The following is a 12,792-nucleotide window of genomic DNA, read 5'->3' as shown; positions in this document are numbered from 1 at the left end:
AGTGATCCGAACCGTGACCCTAAAACCGTGACACGATCCGAACCGTGAGTTTTGTGATCCGCAACACCCCTAATTATTAATGTATTTCTAAACAAATGTGTTAAAATTGAATTCAGAGGATTGAAAGAATTGAAAAAAAAAATGGAATCGAATCGTTTTTGGAAGTTATAATTGATACCCAGCCCTACTAATAACTGACAATATATGGAAGAACACATATTTTTAGGAAAATATTTCCCCATTTATTTTCTAGCTAGAACACAATCATAATAAACAACTTGTGTCTTATTTTGTGTAACAAATAATAGACCCGGGCTGCACGGTGGCGCAGTGGTTAGCGCTCTCGCCTCACAGCGAGAAGGCCCCGGTTCGACTCCTGGCTGGGACCTTTCTGTGTGGAGTTTGCATGTTCTCCCCGTGCATGCGTGGGTTCTCACCGGGGACTCCGGCTTCCTCCCACCGTCCAAAAACATGCTTCATAGGTTGATTGGTGACTCTAAATCAGGCGTCTCAAACTCAATTCAGCCAGGGGCCACTGGAGGCAAAGTCTGGGTCAGGTTGGGCCGCATCAGGATTTTCACAAGAAAATTGCTGATAAAACATTCCAATGTTCTCAAATATCTTTGTTTTTAACACAAAATAATGAATAAATAAATAAATATATATTAAATAAAGAATTAAAAAGCAGGCAAATCTGTATGGAAATTTTTTAGCTCCATCAGACTCTGAATTTTTTTTATGTTGAATTATCGAAATTTTAAGTCTCGAAATTAAAAACAATGATTTTTTTAAGATAGAAAATATTTTTGGGAGCATAAAATTTTGTTGTTTAAAAAGCAAGGGTTGAAAAAAAATTCACAATAAAAGTTCAGAGGTTAAAAAATCCCCAAAAAAATCAGAGGTTAAGAAAATTCAGAATAAAAAAAAAACAATAAAAAAAATCCCAATAAAAATTTAGAATAAAAATTCTAAGGTTAAGAAAATTCAGAATAAAAATTCAGAATAAAGATTCAGAGGTTAAGAACATTCAGAATACAAATTCAGAGGTTAAAAAAACTCAGCATAAAAAATCCAGGGGTTAAAAAAAATCAGAGTCTGATGGAGCTAAAAAACTTCCATAAATCAGTAATACATTTAAATAATAATAATGACCATACAGGAGATACATATTACTGAAGAAACCACATATTGACTGACTAGAGAAAACTAATTATTATTAGTTTCAAATATGACAGATCCTCCTTCACAGTGAGAGAGAAGCCCCCGTACCGAGAAAATCTTTGAAGGATTTCATTTTTTGTAGATTTTTGTAGAACTCCTCACAATAAATAAATCTGATCAATGTGTCTTCCATTCATTGGAGGTGTGGGGTGCTCGTGCTCGCCAGCTGCGTCAGTGCGCATTCGGGGGCGGCTGGGGGCAAACGCGCGTAGCAGAATATCGGACTTCTATCGCGTTTACATGGACTGGAATGCGCGCCGACACAGCCGGTGTGTGAGCCTTAAAAGTCACAGACACGCGCGCGCAGGTGCGAGCCAAGCTCAGGATCACATGTTTGACAGGCAGGTACAGCGGATCGCCGCGCTGGGCGGCTCAGAGCTTTGGGAGCTCTGATTCAATAGGAACAACCAGCACGTCAAAAAAACGTATTCCTCGACATCATATGTATTCATTCTGAGAGAGACATCCACAGACGGAGCTGAAAGCTCAGAAACACCTTTTTTGACAAGACGTGAGCAGCAAATTAACTGCGCGGGGCACGCGAATCTGTCACGCGAACCGCATTCGGTGCTTCATGGCTCCTCCTCCGCCCAGCTGATTGGAGGAAGGAATGAACGTCCCGCCTCCAGAGTCATATACCTCACTGTGATTGGTTCATTCAGCTCGGCACACAGCAAGTGTCATTCATTTCAACCTTGCGGGCCGCAAATTATCATCCTGCGGGCCACAGATGGCCCGCGGGCCGCGAGTTTGAGACCCCTGCTCTAAATTGCCCCTAGGTGTGAATGTGAGAGTGAATGTGTGTGTGATTGAGGCCCTGCGACAGACTGGAGACCTGTCCAGGGTGAACCCCGCCTTCGCCCATCAGCAGCCGGGATAGGCTCCGGTGCCCCGCGACCCCGACAGGACGCAGCGGTTAAGAAAATGGATGGAAATAATAGACTCTTCAGTGCAACATTGCTGTCATCAGTAATACTATGTCTTTGACAAGCATTGACACCAATTGAACTGGAATTTTCTGTAAAATTCAGTGTTAACAATAGTAAACATGAACAGCAGAGCCATTACGTAGTTCAAAATTGTTGTAAACAACAGAACAAACATGAATAAATCAAGTAGCTACCAGACACATTGGTGCAACCTGCGCCCCCTATCTACCTCCAGAGGAACGTCTCAGTAAAGGATGATGAAGATTACGTTTTACAGCCTCTTCAATCAAAAATAAAAGATCAATACTTACTGAGAACTCATCAAGAATCAATTGCAGGACTAAATGTCACAATATTTTTCCAAATCAATACTTTGGCACACCCCTAGTGTTCAGCAATCATATGTCAGCAGCTTCTGATGCTCCACGTCAGAATTGGTTGATTCACGTTGATCGCGTTTGTTATTTTGCTGTCACCAGCGACGTCTTTATATTTACCTTTTAACACCAGATCCTTAGCTACAGTGTTGACGTTCTTTTGACCAATGTTAATTTTGACAGCAAATTTTAATTTTGTTTAGTTTTGACCACTGTAAGTCTTCAACCTTTGACACAATTAATGAATATCCAGCAGACCTAATTTCCCCCCCCCTGGGATTAATAAAGTATAATTGATTGATTGATTGATTGATTGATTGATTCTGAAATGGAGAACAGTAGTCCTGTGTTGATATGGATCCCTACACAACAGTGACGTGATTACACAATCGGTTGATTGCATGTTGTGCCGTTACACACTATTTTACCTTAGTAACGTGTATATCGTTGCAAAGCAGACTTAAAAAGAAGGTTAATTTTAGTTTAGTTTATGTTGATTGACAGTTGCGATCAACATTGTGAGTAATTTAAGTGTTGACGACGATATCTCCAGTGTTAAAGGGATAATGGAGCCGTGGCTTAAAAAGTAAAAGTTCACAGACTAAAACCACCGACAACTGATAAATTACAGAAAACAAAAAAATGTTATAAATTAAGGAAATAATTTAGAAATTTTCAAAATAATAAAAAATGAAGCAAGGGCAGTTCATGAATCCACTCTAGGCAGCTTGTTTTACAAATATTGAGTCTTTTCACCACAATGACAGACAGCCTAGTTTTCTACAAGATTTCAGATTCTCTTCATTCATCTTCAGAACTCCGTTATGGGGTCATGGAGTTGCTGGAGCCTATCCCAGCTACTGTTGGGGAGAGGTGGGATAGGCTCCAGACAGGTTGTCAGTCTGTCAAACTCATTTTAGTTCAATTAGTAAATGTATAAAGTGCAAAAAGCAAACAAACACAAAGAGACAGGTTTATTACTGTTATTGTGGTTGTTAAAGATAGATCAATTTCAGTCCTGAATTACCATAACTCTTCAACTGGTTACACAATTTCTGCAATTCCAACATACAAGCTGAAAAAATCAGCTTTGTGCTCAAATGCAAGATTTTACGGGGGTTAAGTGTTGATCCAATCATCCATCCATTTTCCTGACCGCTTTGTCCCTTTCGGGGTCGCGGGGGTGCCGGAGCCCATCCCGGCTACTGAAGGGCGAAGGCGGGGTACACCCTGGACGGGTCGCCAGTCTGTCGCAGGGCCTCAATCACACACCCATTCACTCTCACATTCATACCTAGGGGCAATTTAGAGTCACCAATGAACCTATGAAGCATGTTTTTGGACGGTGGGAGGAAGCCGGAGTCCCCGGTGAAAACCCACGCATGCACGGGGAGAACATGCAAACTCCACACAGAAAGGTCCCAGCCGGGATTCGAACCGGGGCCTTCTCGCTGTGAGGCGAGAGCGCTAACCACTGCGCCACCGTGCAGCCTTGATCCAATCAATGTAAACCAACTGATTCCAGCGTGGACAGAAGCAGCATTAAGATGCAACACTTTAGCTCAGTTAAATACTGGCACAAAGATGCTTTTGTCCACTTCAGAATCTGTTGTTGGAAATATATGGAGCTCAATTGGAGCTAATAATATATGAAACCAAATAAAACAAATTAAAAAATAGTGGTGTTTGGCCAAAAAAAAAAAAAAAAAAAAAAACGAAAATGTTTGAAAATAAACTAAAATGGCTAAAACAAACTTAATTATTTTCAGCTTCTAATGTTCGGTATTTTAGGCATCAAAACTAAAAATTTCAATTTCATAGCTTTTTTTCAGTTTCAATTTTTTTTTTTTTTTTATTTGAAAATTTCTGTGTCAAAAGTTTTGGCCCGTTGGGGCGGGGCTAACATCGATGAGGGTGGTCACTTCAGTCCTGGTGCATTCACTGACTCTGAGAACTGTGATAATTATGGTCAGAAAATGGCTGTGTTGTCTGTAAAGTCAGCAAAAGAAAAAGATAGGAAACATGAAGAAAGTGCTGTGTTTACCATGGGACTCAAACTCACATTTCCTGCATGAAAAAAAGTGAAAATGCAAACACACTAGTAATCAGGCCACAGGAAGTAACTGAAGCTCCAAGAGTATTTTAGACATTTTATCCAAGCATAAGGACACTTTCAATGCCTGTATGTAACACAATAAGATGATGCTTTGAACGTGCTACAACGGTTTTGTACGAGCAGTTTTTACGTGGTAAAACTCTGATTTTACACCCGTCTTGGGACAACTTCAGACTATGATAGTACGGACTAAACAGCCATTTTCTGATCTTAATTATCACAGTTCTCAGAGTCAGTGAATGCACCAGGACTGAAGTACCACCCTCTTTGATTTGATTGGTCCTTTGTGTTAGCCCCGCCCCAACATGCCACAGCAGGGTCAAAAGTTTTAAAAACTGAAATTTTCAGATTTGAAAACGAAAACAAAAAATGAGTTGAAACTGAAAAAAAGTTTTTAAGTTGAAATTTTGAGTTTTGAAACCTAAAAATTTGAACATTTGAAGCTGAAAATAACGAAGTTTATTTTAGAATAACAAAACGTTTCTGATATTTTACATGATTTTTTTTGCCAAAAACCTATCTTCTTCTTCAAATTGTTTTATTTGGGTTTCAAATAATATTGAAGCCAATTTAGCTCCATATAATTACATTAATAATGTTGAAGAGTCACAGCGGTTTAAAGAATGTTTTTTATGACGTGTTGCTGGTGACATCTCAGGTATTAAAGGGTTAAATGCTCTTTAACCCTTCAATCTGTCCTCTTGTCTCTGAGGGTCAACTAAGGAGACAATAGGACTCACAATAGAATCACTTTTAAAACCTAGTGTGATCCAGCCGTGGATTTGAACCATGGAATGATGTCACACACTTGTCCATATTCACATACAGTCATTGTCTAATTCTTATACCCTCATGTCAGATTTTTGACCCACAGGTCATAAAGTGTGTTTACCTGTTCATCAGTATTAAATCCACTGATGCCTAAAAACCTGGATTTAGTTGTTTCCACTCTAAATGGAAAAGATCCAGAACACAGCAGGCCCAGTGCCAGCTTGGCAGCGCTTCCAGGTCAGCTCATTGAGAGTCAGTTGGAAGCAATCAGACTGTATATGAGAGAGGAAGCCTGTGGTCATGTGATCACAGTTTTTCAGCTCCATGTTTGTCACCATTTTGACCCGATTTCACCAAATGTTTTCCCTTCAAAGAAATGGACAAATGTAGAAGACAGACAGTTCTGGACCATCTTCAATACGGTTTTTATCCTAATTATAAAATGGAATTACTATTATAAAAAAGCAGAAAACCAATTTAGGTGAGTAAGGATTTAGGTGAACCGTATTATAAAGCAGATTTTCTATTTTTGTCAATGCTTCTCACATTACGGATTTGCACAAAAGTGTCCTTTATTTGTTGCACAAAATAAAACACAAGTTGTTTATTATCACTCTGAAACTATATTTTAAAACTGTAACTTTTTAACATAAGTATGAACTAGATATATAGCATTACCTGCAGTAATGCTAGTGTGAATGCTGTAAGCTGAATTTGGTCGCTGAAGAGACTGAAATTAATAGCCAGAATCACTGAAGCTGATACTTGAAAACAGTTGAAAAAAAATTAGATATCCAGCTAGAATATTAGCTAAATTCCAAATTAGCCTAATAAATTAAAATAAATGAAAAAATTAAAATGAAAGAAGTGAAAGTAAAAGAAAAGCCTAGGTTAGCCAAAGCAGCTGAAAAAGAGCTAAACGCTTGCTGTTTTAGCTAACTTAGGCCATTTTTCCATTTTTTAAATGCTATTTTAAAATAGTCGCTTAAATTCAAAATAGCCAAAAAAAATTGAAAAAGCCTAAATTAGCTGAAACCGCTAGCATTTTGCTGAAAAAAAATATCAAAACTTCAAAATAGCCTTAAAAAAACACACAAAAAACAGGAAAAAGCCTAAATTAGTCGAAACCGCTAGCATGTTCCTGAAAAAAATATCAAAACTTCAAAATAGCCTAAAAAAAATGAAAAAGCCTAAATTAGCCAACACAGCCAGTGTGTAAATAGTGCCCTAACTCTAGAGTAGCCTAACACTTTTTCAAAACAGCCTAAATTAGAAAAAAAACAGCTAGCTTGTATCTGAAAAAATAGTTAAACTTTAAAATAGCCACAAAAAACCCCAGAAAAAAAAGCCTAAATTAGCCAAAACAGCTAGCATGTAGCTGAAATTTTCGCTAAACTCCAAAATAGCCTAAAAAATCTTGATATATACCAAAATAGTCCAAAAATCTAGCAGAATGACAATTTTTAAAACAGTAACTTTTAACATAATCATGAATAATAAAAATGCAGGAATATTATTCCAGAATAAATCAATTTAAACCTTAAATAACTTTCAATATTTTACTCTCCATAAAAATATATTTTGTCAAAATTATACAAGTTAGAAATAAGCGTAAGATAACATCGGGTCATTAATAACAATAAAATAAAATGACCTGGAGGGCCGGATAGAATTACTTGGAGGGCCAGATCTGGCCCCCGGGCCTTGACTTTGACACGTGGCGTATTGCATCGTATCGTGAGGTGCCCAGTGATTCCCAGCCCCGTTTTCTATTGTGCTGGACTTAGATTGATGCTCTAATCTTCACTTAAACACATTGAACTCTGCGTCTATTAACACTTTGAGCAGTTTCGCAGCGTTCTGACCGGCATCTGTGTTCAGGATTGAACTGTTCCACTGCAGCTCTCAGCAGAAATCAATGTCCCGGAGCTGCTGTTCAAGCTCCAGTGTGTGGTCGTAGTAGTTTGCAGCCCTGATGAGTATAGGTTAGGGGTGGTGAACCGTCACTGATGGTGGTAATTATTAACTTCCTGAGTGCACGGCGTGAAGAACTGACTTCCTGCTGCCTCTGTCACAGGTGAGTGTGTGGAGGGCCTCTCGGAGGAGGACGTGGTGCTGCTGCACTCCTGCCGCCAGTGGACCACGGTGACGGCCCACAGCTTGGAGGAGGGCCACTACGTCATCGGACCCAAGATCGACATCCCCCTGCAGTACCAGGGTGAGAGAACGCCGCCCCCGTCCCGGTTGGGGTTACTTTGTGAAAGGCTGAGCAAAAACACAAAACACCAACAACAAAACATGTCAGTGCTCCTTTTAACCTTTTAACACCGGAGCTCCAGTGTTTATGTTATTTGATTTATTGTAACGTTTGAATCGTTAACATGATCATTCCAGTAGATTCTGAATCAGAAAAGCGGCTCGATGAGCCGCTTTTCTGATTCAGAATCTACTGGAATGATCATGTTAACAGTTGAAACGTTACAGTATATTAAAGATTTTGCTGTTTTTTTAAAGATTCTTTAAAGATTTCATAATTAATTTGTATTTTCGTGTTCCAAAGGTAATATATAATCATTTACATGGATGTAGTTTACTAGATTCTCTCAGTGGGAGGTTTTTGTTTCACACCCGAGTGTCTCTAAAACGGGAGAAGTTCATGAAGGTGGATGGTTGCTTCAGCACTCCAGTTACTCTGTTCTTGTTGTTCAACAAAGCAGAACGTTGGATGAATAGTTTTGGTCCAAACTGCTGGAACTACATTCCTCAGAACACCAGAAGCATCGATGCATTTTCTATCTAACTCATGGGAACGTTTTTGTTTTAAATCGACCATTTGCTTACTAATTATTCTTAAAAGAGCTGTGAATTGTGGGATTTTTATTAGGTTTGGTTGAGGAAAAGTTTGGTTGGTCATGTGTTTAACTAGTCGCTTGGTTAACTGTTTGGTTAATCAATAATGAGTTTGTGAGGCAGACAGGTGGTTGGTCAAATAAGTGATTATTCATTTATTTCTGTTTTGGTTGGTCAGAATTTTTGAAGTTAACAGAAAAGTCAATTTTTGATTGGTTTGTTACTCATTTGCTAACACGAGTTAATAGCTGTTAACTACCAAAAATCAAAGTAAATCAAACAACAAACAAGGAAATGTATAAAATAGACTAAAAAAGACATTCCCCTCACTCCAGAAACCCACTGATATGCAGATAAACTCACACATACTTGAATAATGAATGTATAATAATATATGATTGCTTCAGAACTGAAGAAAACAACAGTTTTTATTTTGGCCAATAATAATTAGAGGACAACTTGGAACACTCAGAGATGATCGCAGTGGGACTTAAAAACATTAAAGACTTCAAACGTTTATAAATCATTTAAAGTTACCGTAAAACTGTAAGACACTCACTTTACTGTTGCTAAGAAATCGGTTGTTGAATTCTGTATTTATTCACTCTGTTAATTGGTTTCTTCGATGGAAAGGAAGACAGTGTTCATGCAGGAACACTTGTTTTATTGGGCCTTTCATGAATTGAATTAAACCTGTCTGATAATTTTCTGGTTGGTTAACCAGCTGAGGGCCTCGTTAATCAATTTCATCTGTATTGGTGTTCATGGAATTAACAACAGGTGCACTTCAGTGGCAACAATTAGACCATCATCGGTCTACACCCGCATGCTTTGACGGTCCAACGCTCAATGGAAACTCACTAGAATTATCCGGACCGTTCTAAACCCCCAAGAGGGGACTGGTCTGGTCCGGACCGCTCAGTGGAAACCAGGCGTAATTAATGCAGTTTGCATTTTGCTGACTAATCTCCTGGTTGGTTGAATCGGTTACAACAAATGAGTAACAAACAAACAAACAAACAAACTCAAACATGAGTTCAGGCTTCATTCAGTTTAAACATAAAGCTTTGACTCAAACCACTAAACTAAATGTCCAAACATTTTACCAGCTGTTTATCTGCAGTGCTGCTCATTTGGAGCTTGACTGTGTTCAGTTACAGCAAAATACAAAGAAGATCAGAACTTTAGACTACAGCTGCCACAAACGTTTATTTTATTAGTCGACTAATCGCAGATTGTTTTTCTGATTAGTCAACTTTTCTGGTCATTCGCAGAGTGGATGTAAAACAGACATCTCAACCATCATTAGCTTTAGACTAACTACAAATAAAGATAATTAAGATGATGGTTTATTAAACTTTAATGAATCATGCAGCCTCTGTCCTTCATTAGTTTCTGACATTAAAACAAGATTAAATGAATTGAGGTCGACATCTAACACAAGGAACTATTTTCACTAAAGATAAAATATTGGTCTCATTGACTCGAATATAAAAAAGTGACATTTTTGATGCTGAATTCTTACAACTTTGTTTAACTTTACTACACTCTGACTCCATACAATATAGTATGACGACTAATCAACTATTAAATTAGTTGTTGACTATTTTAATAGTTGATTAGTCGACTAATCGTGGCACCCCTACTTTAGACACACAAGCTCACTTCAAAATGTTCTGAATTTTTTAGTCCAGAAACCAGAACACAGTTCTAGAATGGAGAACAGGCTGTTGTAGATGTCTGTTCATATTTTCCAAAACTACAAAATCTGTTTGATTTAGTTCACAAGTTTTCAGTTTTAGATTCACATTTCCACCCTGAAACCAGAACATCATTGATGTAACAACTGATTTATGCTGGACTTTAAATAATAAAATGAAAATATGCCTTTATAATCTTTAGGGCTGCCACAATTAATCAGCTAATTGACGACTAATTTAACAATCTTTACTTTGTATTATATAAAGTTAGAGTGTAGTAAAGTTAAAAAAAGTTGTGAGAATTCAGCACCAAAAATGCACTTTTTTTTACTCTATCTTTAGTGAAAAATATTTCCTTGTTTCAGATGTCGACTGTGTGATTCATTAAAGTTTAATAAACTATCATCTTAAAAATCTTTATTTTTAGTTAGTTTAAAGCTAATGATGGTTAAAATGTGTGCTCTACATCCAGTTTACACATGACTCCGTAAATCGAATCATCGGAAAAATAATCTGGGATTAGTCCACTATTAAAATAATCGTTTTTGGCAGCCTCTAATAAAAATCCTAAAAACAAAGAATAAAAAGTTGCTTTAAAATTAATCTGATTGATGTATTTCATATATTGAATTTTCAGAGTGGCGATTCAATTCATCAATTTAATAAACTCATGTAAAGAAACAATTGCTTCTGTACATGCTAAATATCTTTAAAACACTTTTATTTGGAGCACCAAGTGATGTTAGTAGTCTCTTGATAAAGACAAAAAAAAAGAACCGATGAGCTGTCGCAGTAGTCTCAGACAGTAACAGACACCTGCGCAGGAGCAGCTCATGACAGAAGGTTAACTGTAGCTTCAATATCCACACATCCGACCTGCTACCATGTGACCTTCATTGAGCCCCCCCCCCATGACTTGCGGTCTTCCGGCTGAATGAGTCCATTCAGCATGACCTCACCGGGGCTCATCTGCACCACCGCATTGTTCTGCCTCCATTCATCCCATCCTTCACTCTGTAACTGGATCTTAATGCCTCCTGTCCGCTCGCTTCCTCCGCTCAGCGAGCTCTGATGTCATCGCCGACTCCTCCTGTCGCCTTTCTGGCTCCGTTTTTTTTTTTTAAAGAAGAAGTGTTTTTATGAAGGGGAGGTGAGGTCATCACTCTAGATTTTCAATTGAACAGTAAAGATTACATTGATAGGACACATTTTAGAACATATTTGAATGGAATAAATGTCTTAAAACCTTTAGTACAGTCTGTAGATTAAGGCAGAGTTTCATCCACATCTGGTCCAATTTGACTAAAATGTGGTTTTGTTTGTCCAAAGCTGCTGTAGTTTGATGTAAATCTCTCAGACATGTCTGGATGAGCCACACTCGTTTAGATCTGCGGTTTGGGTTGTCCTCAGAGTTTACCAAACCTGAAAGGTGTGTTGACTAGAAACCACAGATGGAACAGAATTCATGTATGGATGTGTTCAGGTTTCAAACCTATGTGGTTCTGAGCTGATCAGACAAAAAGGTTAATTATAGGACTGTGAACATGAATGCATTAACGCATGCGATTAATACAAAATAATTAATGCATGAATATGTATTAACTAGGGCTGTGAATGTTGACATATCAACTCGCACTATTAATAAAACATAATTAATTAGTAAATATGTATTAATTGTGCGATTAATATTTATGAATCACACAATTCATAAATATTAATTGCGCAGGATTACAGACGTCCTGCCTTGCAGCTGTGGAATCAGCGTAATAAAATTCTGTCTAAAAAGAATGTAAACTTTTTCTACATTCTGTGATTGACATTTCATTAAAATAAAAAAATAATATGAGATTTATTTGTAGTTTTTGGACAAACCCGATCTTCTATTTTAATAAATAAGGCGGCTGGACCGAAACTGAGCCGTTTGCTTTGAGAAATCTAAAGACCATTATTTTATTTTTGGTTGGGAAGCGACATAAAATTGTCTAAAAATTGAGGAAACTGCGGTCCTCCGTGAAAGTCCCGCCCCCCCAACGCCGCGTGAGGCTAACAGTTCAGAAAAGACAGACACGCCCCCACCTGTGAGCAGCTGACCTGAAATCCAGCTGGATCAAACTTCTCCCAAACAAGTTGTTTTATTATTTTTCATAAGCATAATAAAGAAAATGTATGAGAAAAAAGGAAAAAGTTGAAAAAAAAGAAAAACAGAATTCCAGGAAAACTTTAAAATAAACAGTAGTTCTCTTAGGAGAGAAATTACATTGTATTAAATGTTCTAAATGTAGAATTTCATGTGATTTCATATTGTGACTATTTGCAGATAATAAATGGTTGACAAATACTGACACAAAAAAAAGTAAAGCGATTAATCGCAATGAATTTTTTCCAGGTTTGCGATTAATTAGTTAATTATTTTTAATCGATTTCTGGCCCTAGTTATTTACCTTCTCACAAAAGATCTTGACTCAGTAGTAAAACATTTTCAGCTTCTTTGAAACCAGAAGTGAATCTAAAGCATTTCATCCTGTAACCACTAGGTGGATTGTTATAAAATCAAATCTGACTCTTCACCTCAAAATAAAACTGATTGACAGCTAGAGAAGCTGCTTTGTGCTGAAATGCAGCACTTGACTACTGTAAAGCCAGTTTTTCCATACAGAATCCATTGGAATTATTGCAACTGTCAAAAATTACCCCCAAAAAATTGGATTGATGATATCACATCTGGTCAAACAAGCAATAAGCGATACCTAAGGAGCTAATAGACACTTAGTGGGTCACATGACCAAAGTTCTTTCATTTCTCTTACTCTATGATGGTCTCCTTACACC

General features: G+C 37.6%; 1 protein-coding gene across 1 annotated transcript in view; it reads left to right on the top strand.

Moving 5' to 3' along the window:
- gareml (GRB2 associated, regulator of MAPK1-like) overlaps nucleotides 1-12,792 on the top strand; it is a 34,706-nt gene that overhangs the window by 4,221 nt on the left and 17,693 nt on the right. The window contains exon 2 of the mRNA XM_024290447.2: nucleotides 7,492-7,632. Within this exon, the coding sequence (XP_024146215.1) occupies nucleotides 7,492-7,632 (141 nt within the window). The remainder of the gene's footprint in view (nucleotides 1-7,491; nucleotides 7,633-12,792) is intronic.

Source organism: Oryzias melastigma, linkage group LG24 (genome assembly GCF_002922805.2).
Source record: "Oryzias melastigma strain HK-1 linkage group LG24, ASM292280v2, whole genome shotgun sequence".
Lineage (NCBI taxonomy): Eukaryota > Metazoa > Chordata > Actinopteri > Beloniformes > Adrianichthyidae > Oryzias > Oryzias melastigma.
The sequence above is the reverse complement of the archived record's forward strand: the minus strand, read 5'-3'. Positions and strand labels throughout refer to the sequence as shown.